At 38.4% G+C, this 22,506-nt stretch overlaps 1 protein-coding gene across 3 annotated transcripts in view; it reads left to right on the forward strand.

Annotated features, from left to right (window-relative positions):
* The window catches only part of LOC137277527 (solute carrier organic anion transporter family member 4A1-like), a 125,931-nt gene that overhangs the window by 58,552 nt on the left and 44,873 nt on the right, over positions 1 to 22,506 (forward strand). For all 3 annotated transcript variants that reach the window (XM_067809299.1, XM_067809301.1, XM_067809300.1), the window contains one exon: positions 14,254 to 15,009. In XM_067809299.1, coding sequence (XP_067665400.1) covers positions 14,779 to 15,009 — 231 coding nt within the window. In that variant the 5' untranslated portion in view covers positions 14,254 to 14,778. The remainder of the gene's footprint in view (positions 1 to 14,253; positions 15,010 to 22,506) is intronic.

Genomic DNA, 22,506 nt, shown 5'->3' on the forward strand with positions numbered 1-22,506 from the left:
GTCAGTAGTAGGATGGCATAGTGAAACAGGCATCAATCTGGACTAAACACTAACATCCATAACACATGCATTGTTGGTGTAATATTCTTGGACAGAACTCTGACCCTTGTTTCATCTCATCCCTTTCTGATTGGCATTGATATTCCAACAGCAATGTTGATATTTTCCAGTGGGATACATGGGACATGTCCTGCAGGTAGGATGGGGCAATTCCTGCAGTTTACCATACACAGTGCAGATCCTACAGGTTGAATTGGGCAAATCCTGCAGTTTACCATACATAGTGCAGATGCTACAGGTAGGATACAGATCCTAAGGGTAGGATGGGGCAGATGCTGCAGCTTCCTGTACATGGTGCAAATCCTACAGGTAGGATACAGATCCTACAGGTAGGATGGGGCAGATCCTGCAGTTTACCGTACATAGTGCAAATCCTTCAGTTTACTTACATACACAGTGCAGATGTTGAATTCATCAGATCCTCTTGATAGGGCAAATGTTAGCATAGATCTGAGACAATATTGATACTGTAGTGTAGATCTGAGACAGTGTTGACACTGAAGTGTAGATGTAAGACAATGTTGATATTCTACTAGTGTAGTTCTGAGACAGCGTTGACACTGAAGTGTAGATGTAAGACAATATTGATATTCTACTAGTGTAGTTCTGAGACAGTGTTGACACTGAAGAGTAGATGTAAGACAATATTGATATTCTACTAGTGTAGTTCTGAGACAGCATTGACACTGAAGTGTAGATGTAAGACAATGTTGATATTCTACTAGTATAGATCTGAGACAGCGTTGACACTGAAGTGTAGATGTAAGACAATGTTGATATTCTAGTGTAGTTCTGAGACAGCGTTGACACTGAAGTGCAGATGTAAGACAATATTGATATTCTAGTGTAGTTCTGAGACAGCGTTGACACGGAAGTGCAGATGTAAGACAATGTTGATATTCTACTAGTGTAGTTCTGAGACAGCGTTGACACTGAAGTGCAGATGTAAGACAATGTTGATATTCTAGTGTAGTTCTGAGACAGCGTTGACACTGAAGTGCAGATGTAAGACAATATTGATATTCTAGTGTAGTTCTGAGAGAGCACTGACACTGAAGTGCAGATGTAAGACAATGTTGATATTCTACTAGTGTAGTTCTGAGACAGCGTTGACACTGAAGTGCAGATGTAAGACAATGTTGATATTCTACTAGTGTAGTTCTGAGACAGCGTTGACACTGAAGTGTAGATGAAAGACAATGTATACATGTGGCTCAAATCTACATCTTCTTTATCGTTGCCAGTCACAGCATCTTATCTGTAGCTGCCAAATCCAGTCTGTATCTCAATAACATTAGACTGACCAAACAACAAACACATGTATCTCGTGTACCTTGTATATAAGGCACTAGATGCCCCTTGCTGAACTCATACACATGTCAAGGTAGGACTTCCTTAACATTTTATTTCCTGACATACCCAAACCTGACCTTCTGTTCCATTTGTGTGAGGTTGAGCGAGGAAGCAGACTGTAGGACTGTGTCTTGTCCAAGAATCAAGGAACTGCTATAAAATCATATCTTGCTGAAGCAGGATTCATGTTATACCAGCACTGGCTTCTTGGAGATATAATATCAGTGAGGACAGGAAATGTAATGTCAGAGTTTAATGTTGATGTATATTGAGACTGGTGTGTTCATTGGGAGCAGTAGGGTGATTTCCAAACATCATCACAGTGTTGTACTTGGGAACCTTGCTGTGCATACACAGGCTATATACCCACACAAACACAGTACACATTTACATCTGTCAAAACAGGAAATATGGCAAGAAAATCACAAAAGTTGTTGCCATCAGATCATACAGACGTGAAGACATGTACGTATCATTCCATCACAGACATGTCTAAACCATGACGTGTGTGATTGTTTGGAGGATGGACTGGGTGACCAGATGATAGCACACTGATAGCCTAAAGTTTAAGGTGAAGTAAACTACCGCATGCGAGTGAAGGGTGGTGTGATTTGTTTGTGAGTGAGTGTAACACTTACATTTCTGCTCCATTCCATGTTATTGTCTTTTCACCCTAGCCTTACTCCTTCAACAACATCAACCCACTCACTCATTCTCCCACTGTCATCAAACTCACTCACTGACCCAGCTGACTCATTGGCCCATCTCACTCACTCACAGGCTTAACTCACTCACTCACTGGCCCATCTCACTCACTCACTGGCCCAACTCACTCACTTACTGGCCCAACTCACTTACTGGCCCAACTCACTCACTGGCTCATCTCACTCACTCACTGTTATGACATGGGTGGTAAATGCAAAACACAGTAGAAAGATTCAAAAATGGGTAATGTCATAAGGAGATCATATAGTGTGTTTCAAAGTCCCTGAACGGCATTATTTTCCCTGTTGCCTAACCCTTTCTGCAATGCTAGATTTCCTCAGGATCTGAATCTCACGTCTGACTCTGGCTTATTGTCAGTTTTAAAAGAGCCACATGCATCCATCCATCCGTACATACATACATACATACATACATACATACATACATACATACATACATACATACATACATACATACATACATACATACATACATACATACATCTTCTGCAAGTTCATGAGATAATGACTGGTCTCCTTACATGCGAGCGAAGCGAGCAAAGATTGGCAATGTACTCTCTTTGCTTCGGTTCAAAAAATATTTTTCATGTCAAAGTAAAATATCGCCACTGTCAAAGGTACTCTGCCATTTCCTCACTTGGTTGTGCTCTCAGATTTCCTACCCCATGTTTAATAATTATTCATATGAAATATGTTTTATTCAACATTTAATGCACCACTCGTGTTATTCAGATTGTTCTTACCCCTGCCAGCTTCTGGTTGAACAGAGTGACGGAATAAGAATAAGCAGAAATTAAAAAGAAATTCCTTATTGCCTAATTTTATCATGAACCTGTTGGTGTTTATATGTCTAATCTATCGTCACTATCGATAGAATTTTCGTAACATTTATTCTACATAAAAAACACTTCTGGCATAATGGGCGAGTGAAGCAGGGGAGGTAACTGTAAGTATTCCATCTGGAATAATACCCTGTTCCTTCACTCTGTTGAACCAGAAGCTTGAAGGGGGGGAATAGAGGCGAAGAACGGTCTGACATACCACAAATTGCGCTTAAAATGTTGAATGAAAAGTATTGCACATAAGTAATTGTTCAACGTAGGGTAGGAGATGTGAGAGCACTACCCAGTTAAGAAATTGGTCTATACCTTTGATGGTTGCGATATTTTATTTTGACATGAAAAATACTTTTCGAACCGAAGTGAGGAAAGTACATTGCCAACCTTTGCTCACTTCGCTCGCATTTAAGAAGACTGGTCATTTTCTCTACACTGCGCAACCCATTTGTGCTACAAAGTGCCTGTGCTTGTATCAAACATAACAGAACAGCCCAAGCATGAAATACGCAGTCATGCAGCCCCTCAAACTTGTCACATTGGGATTCCTCAGATGCATACTCAAGACTACTACAGCATCTGGTAAAGACTGAGGTGCTGGAGTGAATCCCGAGATGTGTCATACTTGTTACCTGGGAAGACAGACTGCATGTGAAACTGTAACAATGTTGTCAATGAATATCATAAGATTTCGTGTCAGTCTCTTGTGGGATATTTCTGGAAATGTCATGTCAGTTGCCTTGTGTGTTGGCATCTGGAGCTGGTTGTATTATCAGAGGCATATATGTTCCCGAATTGGAGGGACAAATGAGGTCTGGACTTGTACCAGTTGGTTATCTTGTATCAATCTTAATGGAAAGGAAAACTCAGATCCAGATACATTAACTTGGCATAACGTCAGAATGACTTCACTTACTTCTGAAATTTGGAATTGGGCAGTTAACATGTCTGACTACACGGATTGATTTCATGCCTGCTAAATCATGAAGCCAGTTGGATAGATATCAAAGGCTGAAGGAGGAAGGAATTCTTAGCATCTGCTTCATACCTGAGGAAAATAAGTCAGCAGGTGAACAAATTAAGTAGTTACTATCTATCTGGAATGGTGTCTATACTTTTTAAAACTTCTTTAGTGAATTGATGTTTGCTTACACAAGTATGGAAATGCATGAAATTCTTGGTAAACTTAATACAAAAAACACCACTAAAACCCATGTTTCATTTCATCCAGCAGTAAACACATGCACTACCTTTGATGCATAAACAGAAATAGTAGAAAGTGATTAGGAAGTTAGAGTTTCATAATCAGGCCCAACACTTGCCATAACAGAAAAGAAGTCTCTCATTAACAAGTGGATTAATAACGTCTGCTAATTATTCTGAACTGTTATGTGTAATTTGAAGAAGTTAAGTAGGAGAAAATTATTTGAAACAGCTGAGTACAAGCATAGTGCACATGATCAGGCTTGAGACTGTTCCAAGCTTATTTCTCTTTCAGTAAAAAGGCTCTCCTTGTGTTACACTGGCCTGGCAAATGTCTTTTCTTTGTTTATAGGTAGAATTTATTCGAGCTGTTTAAAGACTGACGTTTTGGTTAAACAGTTACTATTTACATGCAGTGTGGGACTCCTCAAGATAAACAGCAATGATTATATAACAGATAGGGTTGGCACACTTCCGTATGTATCCAGGATGATGAAGCTAGTTTGTGTTGGCCATGCTGGGTTTTAATGCCCTATTTACATCACCTGCCTGACTGCATCAATTATCGCGGGTGTTTGCATCAGAGTGGATACTCCGCAGCCATCAACAACTAAACATTCATGCAAAGTATATATTAAATTGTAGTTCAATTGCCGTTTTACCTCAACAAATCAATCAAGGGCTATTAACTTTTATTAATGTGGCACATCTAAAATGTGTCTCTAATTAAGACGAGTTTAATTAGGTATAAACATTTGTCACAGCTGTTTAATTTGCTATTCAGTTTCATTGACATACAGTTATCAAGAGTTTAATTAGAGAGAGGCCAGAATGTGTCCAAGAAGCATTTCCTACTTATTCCACTCAGGGTCACTGTAAACAATCAGCATATATAGCATCTGTCAACATGTTTTTGGATGGGATACAGAAAAGAGGTAAATATGTAGAAGTAGCAGGTTCTTATCAGTGCAATAGCTGAAGTATGGTATAACAGCAGTTTATCACCAGGTGTTGACATGATCCCACGTTTTCAACATTCGAACTTATTGTGTTTCCATTCACTTGGCAGTTATGGTGTTGTATACAACCCTTTTCTAAACTCCTGTGAGACGTGGCAAGCTGATTAGGAAACGGCTTTAACGAAGTGATAATGAGGACTTTTATGTATGATTCATATGCTGTCAGTGATGCCCATACAATGCTACAAGTGGATAGTCTGTCTTGGAGAGTCTCTGAGAGGGTACTTCCACCATGTCTATCGATGGGGCATGTTGGGCTTTTGGTGAACGGGAGCAAAATAACTTCTTTGAGTGGCATTTATCGCGTGGTGTGATGAACAATGAAGAGAGTTCAGTAGCTACTCTGAAATGTCGCTCATATTAACAGAAAAGAAGTTGTATATCCATAGAACTCTCCTTGTAGGAAGCAGAATATGTCACCAGTTTCACACGATTCCAGAATAATGGTGGCTTTAAGGATGGAAGATTGTACTGAGCAACTACCAATTATGAGTAAACCGTTACTTATTTAGTGTGTCACATATCTGTTGAGCCACTGCACCCTCCTTTAACATTCTCGAGCAGTAATCAGAGTATTCACTTGCCAACAGATTGAGGTTTGAGTTCTGAAACGATTACCGTATAAATCTTATTTTTGCCATCTTACTGTGATCTGGCTAACAACAGCCAATCAAACAATCTGTATTCATAGTGAAGGCCACAGGCCCATAGTATACAAGACAATAGTGCACAATATCACAGATAGGAATAATACAGTCATATCACAATATATCATATCACATCAAATGTATCACATCATATAACATCACATTACACATGCTTTGCCATGTCACACCATATGATAACACCCCAAATTAGATCATATCATACCATACCATGTATCATATCATATCATGTCGTATTATAACAGCAGCCAAGAAGTCTGCTCTCTCTCTCTCTCTACCTTGCAAAAAGTCAGTTATATAGCTGTTTTACTTACATCGATGTGTGAAACCCTGTTCACAGTTGCCATTCACACAGTTCTCACAGCACAGGGGATGTCTTTGTGAAGTGTCTATCAAACTAGAGAAATACATATTTGATGCTATAAAATCCCCGTACTTCTGATAACTTTAAGATAAGTTTGTAATCATGTGTGTTCTCATTACAGCTGCTGGGAGTATTGATAAAGTGTTAAATGCAACTATCAGAATATTGTTGATTGTGGAACCATTACAAGAAGATTTATTTTTCTATTTCTCTATCATTATCCCATCTTGAACATAAACTTGCCATAAAAGCTCAGATTCCATCAGTAGTTGGTATCAGTTCGAGGAATAAAGCTTGTTCTGGAAATGTTACTTAGTTTTTTATTCTGATATTTTTTTGTTTTCTTGCAATGCTGACTGTGTGTACATTTAGATCAAATCATGGCAGCCCTACCTGTTGCTAACTTGAGTTGTAAAGTCTCCCTTCAGCCTGTAGATAGCCCAGGAAAAAATGGAAATCAGGAATATTTGGGCTGTATTTTTGTAGACTCATCACACAGTTCCATACATTCATTCGCTCACTCACTTTGGCTCCCTGATGTGGTGCTGGTGGTATGTGGAAGGCAAAACTCTCACCCAGGTACCCCTTACTCACTCACTTCAAAGAAGTCTATTTATCTTGGTCACTGAAGTCGGTGACAGGTCTCAAGAGTTATCTCCCTTGGTCTACACAGCTATGTTACTGGATTGTGCCACATTAATTAGAAAGTTGTCCAGATGAGGTAGAGTTACCAGATGTTGATACCACAATGTGCTCTCTGTCTGTACCACCATGTGGATATATGAGTGCTGTTTATACAGGGTTTTTGGATCATCTGGCTTGTTCAGCATGGTAGATTGCACAGATTGTCATAATCAGTTTAGACTTGAATTGCTGTTAAGCCGAAAGTTTTCTTTAACTCTATGTGTATTCCATGCTAGGGAAGAAATGAGTGTATCTAACATATACTACTAAAAAGAGTGTGAAGGTCCAACCAGATACTGTCATGGCCCTTGACGAGTTATATATAGTAGTACCTCAGATCTGCTACATGATTTGATCTAGGGAGATATAAACAAAAAAAACCCATCACAATGAAAAACCAAGCAAGTGAGTGAGATATTATATCTAGTGAAATGAACAAATCAAGTGGTCCTTAACGTCTTCGGTGGTACGCCAATATTTATCATGCCCTCATACAAGATTTGTTGCAGTACGTGGTCCCTGTGTACACCAGACATGTATCACTGTGGTGGCATTTCCAAAGGCTCTATCATATGATAATCATTTTCAGAATTGGGGATCAGATGATCACCATGCCTGGTGTGGCTGATTATGGCAGGTTAAAACCAGGAGAGTCTACGTATTCATCACATAACAAAGCTCTCAAAGTCCTCACCTTGTGATCATTAGGTCAGAATAGGTATCCCTATCCCAGACTTGTCCTAGAGAAGTAGAATCAGGCTTCCGTGACAAAGGAAGTTGATTTATCTGAATGTGTTTCATTGTAGCATAACTGTGCATTCATTGTGTCCTATCACTCTATCACTCACTGATTTGGCTGCCTAAGGCTCATTTACAAAACTATTCATGAAGATCCGGGGCTAGGATTGGTCTTCAGCAACCCATGCTTGTAATAAAAGGCGACTAACGGGATCAACAGTGGTCGGGTTCGCTGACTTCACTGACATGTATCCCACTTGCTTAAATCATGCTGTTGATCACTGGATTGTTAGCAGACCACCACCATAAAGCTGGAATATTGCTGAGTGTGGAGATGAAGAGACATTCATTTGCAAAAATTTAGTGACCTGTGACAATTCTCTAATATAAATGAGGTGTAGAGAGCATTTTGCCAGGCACTTGCCATTGAAATTTTGACATAGGGGTGTCATCTCATCTTTAAATTGCCACATACTGACTTTGGGGGATTGGCTCATATGTTGTCAAATAGATCCTGTTTTTCAAGATGCAAGTTTATAGTTTATTCAGTACAGTGCTTATCCTCCATTTTATCAATGTTACACTGAAGACTCCTACCACCTGACTGCTTCCTGGGTTGGTCCATGCTCACTTCTCAGTGGTAGATCATTCAATCAAGGTATCAGGGCACATACACTATTAGGGATGGCTGACTGGAAGAAAAATGCACTGTAAAATATACAATGTAAGAATTTAGGATATCAGTATGAAATGCTTGTTCACACAATTGTAAGTTTTTCTTGTTGTGACCCAACCCTTGAATTGTAAGGTAAAACAAAATTTCAATCTTTCTTCATACATTTGACTGTACAAATGGTGGACTGGTGACATCACAGGTCATACCATTGTTGTAGAAACGTGATTTCAGTACACTGTAGTCCAGTGCTCTGTTAAACTGTATATGGTCTGTCTCACTGTCCATGAACCACATTATTTTCTTTGTTGCCAAGCTCTCTCTACAGTGCTAAAGCCTTAAATGAAGCAAGTCTCAGTCTCTGATCATGCTTGGGCTCCTTTTCAATTTATAGGGGTTGACTTGTTACTGTCGATATTATATATATTTAGAGACAAAGTCTAAACTATATATTAGGCAAAGCAGTGTTGAACTTGTCAGTCAGTCAGTCAGTCACTCACTCACCCAAATCTGTGAAGCCTGTGTCTGCTGTCTCTCTGCCCCGACATTGACCCAATATTGCTTAAATCGACATGAATACTCACTCACCGCAACTATAGGAGTTGTCCATTTAATAGAGTGTTGAAACTGAACATTTCAGTCAGCTAACAGTCTGGGAATACCTCTAATTCCCCTTAAAAGGTGACTATGCTTGACAGGATTGGGTGGTTTGGCTTGCTGACTTGGTTGACACATGTCATCAGTTCCAAATTGTGCAGATCACTGGATTGTCTGGTCCAGACTCGATTATTTACAGATCGCCACCATGTAGCTGGAATATTGCTCAGTACTGCGTAAAACTCAACTCACTCACTCACTCACCTCTAATTCCCCTGTTTCCATTAGTCATTGTACTTGCATTACAAACAGGAGGAGCAGTATGTGACATGCAGAACACCTGTTATGGTAATAAGTTGATGGAAGTTTTATTGGAAAGTTTGATATATAATGTTTTGTAGTTAACAAACATGTTAGGTAAGTTCAGTACTGGCACCATGCTGTTGAACCATTCTGACAACATTCTGGAACCAGCCTGCCATTACTACAACACCATCCTATGGAACCATTCCAACAACATTATGGAACCATTCTGATAATACCATGGAACCACATGGAACCACCATGACAATACTATTGGTCCATACTGACAATACTATTGGTCCATACTGACATTACTATAGAACCATTCTGACAATACTTTGGAACCATTCTGACAACACTATGGTGGAACTATTCTGACAACACTGTGGTACCATCCTGACATCACTATGGAACCATTCTGACAAGACTATGAAACTATCCAGATATTACAGTCACAACATCATGACAACACTATTAAAAAGTATTCAAACATTATTGAAACTTTCAGACTACTTGAATCATCCACACGTCAGTTATACAAAATGTACACAGCTCCAAGTCACTGCTCACTCAGTAAATCAACACCTGTTTCTGTATTAGCCAACTAAAGATGAAGGGGCCTGAAATGGACATTAACCTGCATCAAAAGCCATACTTCATGGACTCCAGTTGTATCAGTTGTGTCAGACTGTTTATCACCATAACACTTTACATGTGAAGTGGTGAAGAAATTGGTCTTCTTGATATACTGTGATGTAGTCTCATATAAAATGTTGATGTGCACAGTGAGAATAAAAAGTTGCGAGTTTATCAAGCTAGACTGTTAGTGGGTGATCGACCCCAACAGGTGATGTTGTAGTGGTGTCACATGATGATGCAGTAGTGCACCATGCTGCAGCAAGCACCTGCAGCAGCATGCCCTCTTTAATATGTGTTATTAAAGCTTTATTTGACATTTGTATCTTGAGATCATAAATATTTAGCAAACTGCTTGTGTTTCTTTTAATTGACCAATATATCAATCCACAGAAGGCTAAATGCAAAACATGTTTGGTTCTTCAGTCATCTTGTTATAATGTTTGTTCTCATTCATCATAATCATCTTTTTATTTTTAATTCTTTCTTTACTTATTTTACTTACTTTCCTTTACTTATTATATGATTAAGCTGGCCAGTGTTACATTGTATTTTTATTCAGGCTGAAGTGCTGTAAATGTGACTGAAATCTTAACTCACTCATTCATTACTTTTATATGTTGTATTCGAGATGGCTTGGTTGCCTTGGGGATAATGACCTCATTTGTTATGCTCAAGGTCAGAATGATTCACATGGTCATTACGTACTTTGCCAGTTTTGGTTTGTTTTATCACAATACAGTTGGAATATTGCTACCGTATGTCTGCTACAGATGACAAAACTTTATTGATGATCAAATTCTTTATTTTCACAATACTGACATTTTGGTATAGCTTTTCACACCATTTTCAAGTATATACCAGTAATGGTAAGAAGCTACACGGGAACATTGCTATTGTGAAAATCAAGAAGTTGATTATCCATAAAATTTTGTCCTCACAATACCCAAAACTTCTAGTATGCCTCTCAAACAAATCACAAAACGTGCTTCTGTTGTGTTACATTGAAATATTTAAGAAAGGCCCATCTGTAAAACACAAACATTTGGCTGGACTTACGTAAAACATGAGCTCAAGTTACGTCTGCTTTCGACACAGAGTTTAAAATCCTGAACACATTTCACTTCACATGTAAATATTTATGGAAAAACATATCTTAAAGAAATTTGACTCATTCTGTTTAGAGAGGAAATTGGCTGTTTATATTTAAGCTTTAGATATAAGTACTTGCTATCTCATCATTTGGTAAAAGCTGAGGTACATGAAATTAATCTTTTTATGATAGGATCAGGATTTAGGAATATGATATGCCCGTGTATATTTATTTAGCAATAGTCCTTGCATGTAGCCAGTAATACAATCAGCAACATCTGGTTGCCAGTGTGGATTATATGGCAATTGCAAGGTGTAAACGTGAATGTCTGAAAGGTGTTGCACAAACATGTGGAATGCCATAATTCAAACTATCTGGTTTTCAGTCATCATTGCTGACTTAACTTCCCCCACATTTTCTATATATTGGGAGAATATCATCTCACTAGTAACCATGAACCGTGGTATAATATTGTGTTGAATTCATACTTTACAAATGATAAATACCGTTGATGATGCATTATTTACGTCAGCTGCATGATTGCATTCATGTATGCACATGTTTACGTTAATGCTAAGTTATCAGCCTTATATTAATGACATCGGGGTCTAGGACCTGTTTCACAAAGCGATCATAGGACTACAACTGTCAGTGTTAACGTATTGGAGTTACGATCACCTTAGGGTTGCGATTGCCATAGAGTTGCGATCACCTTAGCAGTACGATAGCTTTGTAAAATGGGGCCCTGGTGTCTTGTCTAAGTTGTGTGGTTCACTGTACAGTGAGTGAGTTTAATTTTATATCGCTTTCATCAATAGCTCAGCAATATCACTCCAAGGACACCAGACATGGGCTTCACACATTGTACCCATGTGGAGAATCAAACCCGGGTCTCGGGCATGATGAGTGAACGCTAGAGGTGTATCCGTGTGGCTACCAGGATCTGATGGTCCAGAGTTCCAGGATTCTCCCTGATTATGATACTTGGTTTGTCAGTTCCTTCCACATGCTTCGACCTGCACCACTGCCCTACCAGCAGTGACCAGTCTGACTCATCCACTCTTAGTATTACATTTTCTTAGGCAAAGCCAGTTAGTGATCTCTGCCAACTGACTTGTCAAGCACCTGCAGACTTCACATCTTCTGCACAGGGTTTACTTGACACATAGCCTTGTTCCAAGGCTGCACTGATTGATAAGCCCATGCATGTGTAGTAATTCTATCCTTTCAAGAGGCAAGTCTAGATGAATGGACAGTACATGGGTGCTGTCTATTAGTAGGACAATGTGTTCTTTTTATTCAAATATTTTTGGAAGTTATCATTTAAACTAATATTTATTACCTTAGAGACTTGTGCAAGTCTACAAACCATTTTCTTCATTATCAATAACAAATGTCTTTTTTAGCATTTTTTTCTTTAAAACTTGGCCGTCAAATTTAATTTTAACAAATTTAAACCTAACTCATGCACTCGTTCAGTCACTGCACACCCCTGCTACAGGCAGTAGCCAAGTGATTGAATGCCTTCAATATTCTGTACGTATTGCTTTGGCAAGCAAGGATCTGTTTTTCATGAATTACTATTCATAACATTATTCTACTAACAAGGTTTTTTATCAACAAATCTGTATGTTACTAAGTGTGGCATAAACAAGAATATAGCAAAACCAGGTTTACTTTGAAATTTCTGTGAACTGTCCATTAAGGTGACAGTTTGAGATGTATGTGAAGTAACTTGTAAAGTGACGTTCACCTCTAATTCACCTTCATGGTTAGAGTTGTTAATATAAATCTGGTTAATGTTATCAATGATAAGACATGGTTTCAGGTACCAGAGGTTGTACTAGATTGTCCTATTATTTCCAACAAACATTAGCTGCTGTGTATTCTGTGATGTACCTAGTGGGTAGGTACTTCAAAACTCTTGACACTCTTACAGTTTGTATGTAACTTCTCTTCTCTTTGTTTCATTGCTTTATGTATGAGAATGAAAACCCAATCATCGAATATGGGATTTTTCATATATGGATTACATATATGGACTACATTTAGTTTCCTGCAGGAAGTTTGATCAACAGTGATCAATTGACTGTGGATCCTCTTAGTTCAACAAGACACCAAATCATACAGCTTTAACAATCTACTCACTCACTCACTCACTCACTCACTCACTCAAACACTAACTCTATCACTCACTCACTCAAACACTAACTCTTATCACTCACTCACTCACTCACTCACTCACTCACTCACTCACTCACTGCCAGGACTGACATGACCCCATAAGGACATGTTGACCCACTGCTCTCATGTGCAGGTCATACTCTGACAGCCTTGTCATGTAAATGAAAACTCCAGGCCTATTGACATGTAAAACTGTTTATCAGATATCTGTAATAGGTTGCAGGGTAGCCTGATGCGGAAGTTATAGATTTACTTGTTGCTGTACAAATATTTAGAGATTTATATCAGAGGTATTAAGGCCTTAGATGTGTGATATGGACCAGTGTTATGTACTGTGCTTCTAGTAAAATTTATGAACACCGTTTGAGGACACCTGAGTCTTGTTTCAGTCTTACTAAGCATGTTTACATGTGTATGGAATCTCTATATGCACATACAAAATGTACTTTGAAATATGTTTTAGTGGATTGCTGCTTTACCTGTTATTTATTTTTTAAAACTTACATGGACTATACCAGTACTCAAGACTGACAGAAAATCTCTATGTTTATCATTCAGTGGTACCTATACTGTATTCCCATTATATTGCTGTATTCTTAATAAGGTTTGGTTCGAAAAACCATTATGCTGAGCATAACAGTACAATAGTCCTGTTCTATAAATGTCTAAATGATCTGATATGTTTTATTGCATAGCTGTATATGCCTTGCATCATTTACATACTGTTGGTGCAGCATTAAACAACCAACCAACCAACATACTATTGTAGTCATTTAACAGCAGCCAAGTGTTTGTGTGTTTGACAATCATAGCAACAGTGTTGTGATGACTGAAAGACGAAGTAAATGTTGTTCAGTCTGAATCAGTGATACATTGTATACTGGTCTGATGCTTGTACATAAATGTGTATGTTGAAATACAGTGTATACATGTGATGAAGTACAGAATGTACATGTGATGATATACACTGTGTTTGTATGATGCCGATATACTATGTATACATATGATGATATACAGTGTGTACATGCGATGATATACAGTGTACTCATTTGATGACTCCCCTAATTAAACAGTTCCCTGCATTGACCTTGTTTACCACAGTGTGTACTTGTTTTTGCAGGTAGTCGTGACTGGTGTTGTGATGAGTTATGGGAAAGTGCACAGTGCTGCAGGAACTGATGATGAGTGACACGCAGCTGCTGACAAATAAGTCTGTAAATTCACTGACATTTTTACAAACTACATCCTGATATCACTGGAAACCTCACCAAACTGGCCAGTTTCAAGTTTACATCCAAGTCACTGGAAGGAAATGTTGTTTTGTTGAAACCATTTCCCAGAACAGACCGAAGAAAGATGGTGTTAATTGATTAATTAATTGGTCAATTGATTAATGAATTTTCTGTGGAGAAGAAGCAAACTTTGATCTATCGTCATAAAGGATATTATATTTATGTACAACATTGAGGACAAGTTTACAAATCTGTCTAATGTGCTATAAACACATTGACAGGCCACAATGCAAATATGACGACTTAAGTGATTAGTTGATGTAATGTTTGCTAAGTAAGAAAGCTCATCTATATCTCACCTGAGTCCACCTGTCAAATTGCCCGCTTGAGTAACCTGACCTAGATCGCTCACCATGACCAAGCTTAAAGCACGCCCCGTTGTGGATTACACAGCGATGGAAGGGACCATGGCGGACTCGAAGAATGCCGTGTCTCCCATTGATGAGCAGACGTATGTCCAGAAGAACACCCCTGATGATGATGGGGGGTCCTGTGGATGGGGACCATTCATACCCAGCTGCTGTCAACGCTTCAGGAACCCCAAATGGGTATTATTCTGGCTTTGCTGGGCAGGAGCAATACAGGTGAGTGACCATTTAGATTACTATGGCTTATCTCTTACAGGTGTTATTGCAGGTACAATTGACAGGTTGTTTAACGGTCCTTGAATGGATGTAAATTTTGCGGATCAGTGAGAATATACTGCTGACCGCTTGGGCTGAAATCAAGTAGCACGAGTCAATACGTTATTTATTAGTCAAGAGATCATTTGAGATTATTAGATCAGGGATGTTTAACATGGAGTATAATCACTGAATCATCGTGTAAACATGCATTGCATAATCCTTGCTCTCATGACAAAGTAACAGGGAAACCAAGATTTAGGGAAAATTGAAATTTTCATGTTTCAGTTATTAATAATGCTGTGTTTACTGATGTGTGACATGTTTAGAAATGGCATAATCGATGAATCAATAATTATGTCTATAGCAATTGTCAGACACACCTCGTTTGTCAGTACGTCACTAAATGCACCCAGTGATCACTTGTTGATTTCTACATACAGTGTAAGGACACCGGAAACTGATGTGATAAATCCAGCTTTTCCTTCCTGGAATAGAACTGATGTGCAGCTTTTTTTATGTCAAATGAAACATTGTTGATACATTGTGGCTTTTACATTTATCATCAGCTCTCCAATCTTGTCTAAAGTGGATTATTCCTTCAGTCCTGATGAGTGCCGGTTTAGACAGCTTAAATCATATACATTCGCTCATGTCAGTTTGTGCAGTACTGCTCTGTCTGTGTTAACAAATTCAAATTAATATTGTTCTGATGAGTGCCACCTTTCAAATGCCCAGGGCAGTTATTACAACGAATATGGTATTATGCCTGAACTTTTATGACCAGTTTGAAATGGATATGTTTCTCCCTATTATTACATAAATCAGAAAAGGCCAATTAATGCAGCTCATCTGTAATACATGTCAGCAGACCTGCTTTTCCCCTAGAGTATTAAAAATACCCCATTTCTCATAATACCCATTAAGAGAGATACTTACAACTGTGGAGATGAGTATCATGATGGTGTCGCACTGTCGGTATGCAGACACAAGATATATTAGGAGATCAGCTTCTGTCATCGAAATATGTCATTAGGAAAATGTCATGACGTCATTGAAAATGAGTTTGAATACAATATTATTTACCTTGTTATATGAAAGTGACAAACAAACACATACTTTGATCAAATTTTGAGTTGATGTTGTTATGTTTGTTATTTTGTTGTAATTTTTATGGAAACACTTTAGTGTTAGTCTGATGTTTTGTCTGGTGTCCGCTAACGTGGGAATATTGCTAAAAGCAGCTTAAACCTAAACTCACAAAGTGGTGCAAATTCTATTTTTCTACTCTCCTGGAAACACTGCTCCAGAAAAAATGCAAGCAAAATTATTCTATTCTAGGATATATTCTCTTGGCTATCTCAGTGTCAGTATCTACATGTAAAATTTGTTGTAAATTTATCCAGATTTAACATTTTGTTATGCCATGATTTTTTGGTTAATTGATAGGGTTATATTAGTAAGTATTGTTTCAATTCTAAACATAACCTCTTCTTTCATTCATGTTTTTAAATTGTGTAATAAGTTAAAAGGGTTAATCGATTACTATGAATATATTTCCAGAAAATGTCATAACAACAATTATAAACACTGTTTTGTAAAGTCATTAGTAACAAACATTATGCAAAGTCCTGTGTTGGTTGTGACTGTATGGCTTTTAATTATGGATCGTGTTCTTGTGGGAGAATGGTATATACGTCATGCATGCTCCTGTATAGTGCAATCAGGCCTGTGGAGGGACGGTCAGTCAGGTGATTAGTGGAAGTTGCTGTGTCCTAAATCAAAACTAAAAACAAAACCAATTCACTCTGCCCTTGTTTGATGCTATTTTTTGACATAATTTACAAGAATTCTATTTCTATATTAATCACCTGTCATGTTATATCTACCATTATGAAACAGGTTCTTGCTTGGTTCATGTCTGGTTCTTTGTACACAAGTGTGAGGGTATCCATGTACAAATGAAGCATGGTACCACAGACAGTTAGCGCTGTAAATCCTAGCACACAAGTAGACCCCAGCACACCACACTATAAGTGCCACCATCTTGAGCATGCCATAAAAAAAAAATAACATTGTACCTCATTTGACCTAACACAACCATCTGAGTGAGTGAGTTTTGTGTTATGCCACTTTGAGGAATATTACAGCAGGATCATGTCTGGGGACACCAGGAATTTACTTTACATGGTATCTATGTGGGGGGGACTGAACCCGGGTCTCAGGCATGACAAGCTGAAGCTTTAACCACTAGCTATAGGCTACCCCATTGCCCCTCAGAGTCATCTGAAAAATTAGGGTTCCAAATTAAGTTTATGTGTCCAGTATGTGTATTGTGGGATCAAATGTGTACAGTAGGATGTTATTAAATAAATAATTTCCATGTTTGAATCAGCTTGGATGATCCGGTGTATTATTGCTCCATTCTGTTTCCACAGCAACCCAGGACAGTTGTACTGTAACTTAATTTTGAGCCAATTTTGATTTTTGCAATGACTGTCTGACTATTATATTACTAGTACCCCAGGCTTACAAGATTCTGCTGTGGGGTAGTGGTAAGAGAGCATAAGTCATGGCTGCCAAAAAAGAGCTTTTCTGGCAATTCGGTCCAAGGTTTTTATCCTAAAGGTAGAGAACTATTATGCCCATGATAACTGAAGATGAGTTTGCCTATTCTCAGTATTGTTGGAAAAAGAAAGTTAACTTAGAGTTCTGGAGTCATTCAACTTGCAGCAGAATTCCTGGATTAAGAAAAGTGGAGTCCAATAAAGTATGATAGGTAAGAAGACGGGTATTACACCGCGATTTATATGGGATATGTCACGTCATGAATGTGTCCAACAGAAATGTGTAATGTCCTATATACCTCACCTGAGATTCAATGTTGAGTCACTTTTGTTCACAAGGAATGTCAATGCAAACATAATTGAATGTATAAATATCTTCTGTATACATGCTTCAGTGAGTGTTTTGTGAGCCAAGTTCAATGCATTCTCAACATCTACATGCAAAAAAACTTAGATATCAGAACCAAATGTTTTCATATCATTCTTCAAAGAAGTCATGTGTTATGATTTTCATCTGCCAGTTGAGGATTTATATTGGTTTAGAATGACTCACCAGTATGTATTCTTTTATGTTAGTGCTGCAGCTATGAATTCACAGTTATTCATATCACTAGGTCAGGTGACAGACTGACACGACAGTTGAATTATTCTATTTTATGGTTCAGATGTCACATCACTTTTGGCGAAAAACAGTGTTTCATGCTAATCTTCATAGCTCAGATATTACAAGCTGATTGTTACACAATCAAAAGACATTTGGATGTTTTTTTATCATAATGAACGATTGTATGACATATGTCTACGGAACATGGCTTTCTCATGTACCGGTAAATGAATGTCATCTGCTACAGACTCAGTATCCGCACCTTCAGTCGGGACCTATAGCCTGCTAGGGGTGGTGGGGTAGCCTAGTGGCTAAAACATCCACTTGTCACACCGAAGACCCAGATTTGATTTCCCCACATGGACACAATGTGTGAAGCCCATTTCTGGTTTTCCCCCGCCATGATATTGCTGGAATATTGATCAAAGCGGCATGCTACCATACTTTTTCACTCACATATACTTAGTTTGTTGTGACTAGTTTGTTTTCATATTCACATTACAGTGTGTACTGATGTGCACAGGTAATGACTGTTATCGCAGTGTTTTAGTCAGCTGATTGGGAGAAATATTTCCTGATGGATATTTTTTACAGTCATAAAATTTACTAATTTTGGATGAGTTTTTATGTATAATGCGATGAATAATACCAAATTATATCAACACAAGTATTAAGCGCTTGGTGTTTGTTACTTATGTGCATTCAGTAGCAAGCTTGACAAATATTTATCTGAGCAAATACCACCTGCACCCCCCCATCTCTTTACCTCTTTACCTTTTCACATTGCTTACCAAAACCTTGGAGGCATATTTTCTCCTATACATAAAATATGGAGTTGCCTTACTGCCAAGATCACCTTCAAAACTAGAATCGTAGAGTAAGATCCAAACTTGATTTTATAAAAATAGATTCACTCCTTCGACTCATATTCAAATGATATATACCTGAACGCTTAGTAGTTAAATCCTGGCGCCATCATATCATGTATAATCTGTTTTCTCTTCCATTAATCGTTGATGTTTGAAAGTTGGGTCAGTCTTGAATTTCAATACAGTCCAACTCAGTTCTACCCAGTTGACGTCGGCTGTATTTGCTTAAATAGTCTCCATAAACATCATGGTCAATGCGATTTGTGTCCCAAGTGGGTGTTGTATACACCAATTGTCCACCATATTTAGTTAAGGATGGTGTAGAAGAAGCTGACACCCATGTACATGTGGTTTTCTGACATCTTCTGAATGCTTTTCACATAAATATATATCAGTGTCTGCATGTCCATATTTAGGTAGATGTGTCCTGATATCTATATTTATCATGGTAGTTGTGGACTGGTGTCTATATATCTCACTGTGAGTATGGTCTGGTGTCAGTATGCATATATCAAGGTAGAGGTGGTCTGATTTCTGTATGTGTACATTAGAGGTCATCTGGTTTCAGTATGTGTATATTAGAGGTGGTCTGATTTCTGGATGTGTATATTAGAGGTGGTCCGATTCAGTATGTGTATATTAGAGGTGGTCCGATTCAGTATGTGTATATTAGAGGTGGTCTGATTGCTGTACGTGTATATTAGAGGTGGTCTGATTGCTGTACGTGTATATTAGAGGTGGTCCGATTCAGTATGTGTATATTAGAGGTGGTCCGATTCAGTATGTGTATATTAGAGGTGGTCTGATTGCTGTATGTGTATATTAGAGGTGGTCCGATTCATTATGTGTATATTAGAGGTGGTCTGATTGCTGTACGTGTATATTAGAGGTGGTCCGATTTAGTATGTGTATATTAGAGGTGGTCTGATTGCTGTACGTGTATATTAGAGGTGGTCCGATTCAGTATGTGTATATTAGAGGTGGTCTGATTGCTGTATGTGTATATTAGAGGTGGTCCGATTTCTGGATGTGTATATTAGAGGTGGTCCGATTCATTATGTGTATATTAGAGGTGGTCCGATTCATTATGTGTATATTAGAGGTGGTCCGATTTCTGGATGTGTATATTAGAGGTGGTCCGATTTATTATGTGTATATTAGAGGTGGTCCGATTCAGTATATGTATATTAGAGGTGGTCCGATTCATTATGTGTATATTAGAGGTGGTCCGATTTCTGGATGTGTATATTAGCGGTGGTCTGATTTCTGGATGTGTATATTAGAGGTGGTCTGACTCAGTATGTGTATATTAGAGGTGGTCCAATTCAGTATGTGTATATTAGAGGTGGTCTGATTTCAGTTTATGTCAGGGCAGATGTGGTCCATGGTCCAATGTAGTTTTGGGAACAGTTTCATATTGAGAAAATTGATGTTGACAGGTGAGAAAACTGATGTTGACAGGTGCGACACATGTGCACATGAAGTAAATCATTGGAATATACTCACATGTCACACTGACCTGTTTGGTGAGATATTGCTGTGTGACTTGAGACTGACGGCAGAGTGTAGGTTTGATTTATAGTGTCCATGACATGGAGCTGGTCAACCCACCTGAAAACAAGTGAAATATATGGGAGCATGGGAGCTGATTTCATTGTTTGAAAATTTTCACTGGTTTCTAATATGACTTCCTTTTTACAAACAAGAATGTCTATGTTCACTGTTTTGAATAATGCCTGACTTGTCACTGTTATGTATAGTCATATGAAATAATTATGTGTTCTATATCTTCTGTTGAGTAGTACATATTGCATTTGCAAGTTTTAGCAGTAAAATTTCCTCTTTTGCTTCAATCTGAAATGTATATCATGACATAGTCTGTCTCACAGTCCCTGAACCACATTATGTTCCCTACTGTTTAGCCCACTGCAGTGCTAAAGCTGAAGCAAGTCTAGACTTCCTCACGCTCCTTTTGAATTTAAATGGGTTTGTTTTTACTATCAAAATTATGTTTTCAGAGACTAATCATTTGGCTAACCATGACATGACATCACCCCAAGTATACCTCACAGCTATCTTGAGTACACGTGCAATGAGAATTCTAAGGATAGTTAGCCATAACAACTTGAATGTCAGTTGTGCAGCCATCACCCCTATAAAGCACACACAACTATGGAAAAGTTTCATGTTAAGCTCCTCACAAGTTAGTGAAAAGTTACAAAATATAACATTATTAAAGTAAACTCTTCTAACTGATACAGTTGGTCTCACTTTGTGCCTGTCATAATGCAGCTGTATTTTAGATTTGATTGTAGATTGTTGGCCACACATTCAGGTGAGATGTTTTCTGACTTCAGTGTGACCTGACATACAACATTATCCACAACACAGTACATGACATCAGAGTGTCTTTAGTTGGTATCTCAGGCAAGGAGGAATCAGGAATGTTACCTCACCGAGAGGTTACACTTTAATGGTTGTTTTGAAGACCTGGCATATTTCTACCTGGTAATTGTGACACCAGTGTTGACTCACCCATAGATGTATCAGGGATAATACTGGGTTGTACCTGTGTGTTCACTGGTGTGTTGTCAGGTGCTTGAATGTGTCTGTACAGTATGATGTTAGTTCAGCAGTGTGGATTCTTACCCTGAGTCATAGTGACTAAGCTGTCATCAAGTTACGTCTAGATGTTGTCTTCTGTAATCAACTGCAGGTGTGTGTTTCATGACATTCTTGACTTTACACCCTGGTTTTCAGATGGGGAGGGGTTAGTTTACCCAAAGTGGAAGAGAATTGATGAAGAAATAGAGGACATATGGTATAGCTTTAGCATGGCAGAGTGGGTGAAGATGCCTGAAGCAATATACCAGAACATGTGATGATTTAAAACACAGGTCCTTTTTGTGGCAAGCCAACGCTTCGCCCACTGGACTACCCTCCTCAGTCTGAGATTGTGTGAGATCAAACCAACTGAGACATGATATGGTGTGGTTGTGCCGAATATTGGTGTCTTTATCATCTTACTTAAAATGCACTTTACTGGATTGTGTTAGTGTCTCCAGAGAGTCCTTATAGGATAGTTCTAGGCATGTCCCTGATATTCACAGAATAATAATTATTTGTAATGTTGGATAACATCCAAAACACTTTTATTAGAGCCTAGTAACCCAGTAACCCAGCAGAAATGTTGGCTAAATAGTTCTGGCTCCATAAAATAACTTGCCACATCTTATCATATATATTGCACCAAGTGCTTATTTGATTCCCTTAATGCCAGGTGCTAGACACGGTAACATCAAGTACCATGCATTCAATGATCAACCCATCCACTATCTACTCTCACTATGGAGCAGCTCTATCTGCTGCTATCCCCCTCCAAACTATGTCAAAATAATTAAGACAACACTAAACTGCA

The sequence above is a fragment of the Haliotis asinina genome, chromosome 3 (assembly GCF_037392515.1).
Source record: "Haliotis asinina isolate JCU_RB_2024 chromosome 3, JCU_Hal_asi_v2, whole genome shotgun sequence".
Classification (NCBI taxonomy): Eukaryota; Metazoa; Mollusca; class Gastropoda; order Lepetellida; family Haliotidae; genus Haliotis; species Haliotis asinina.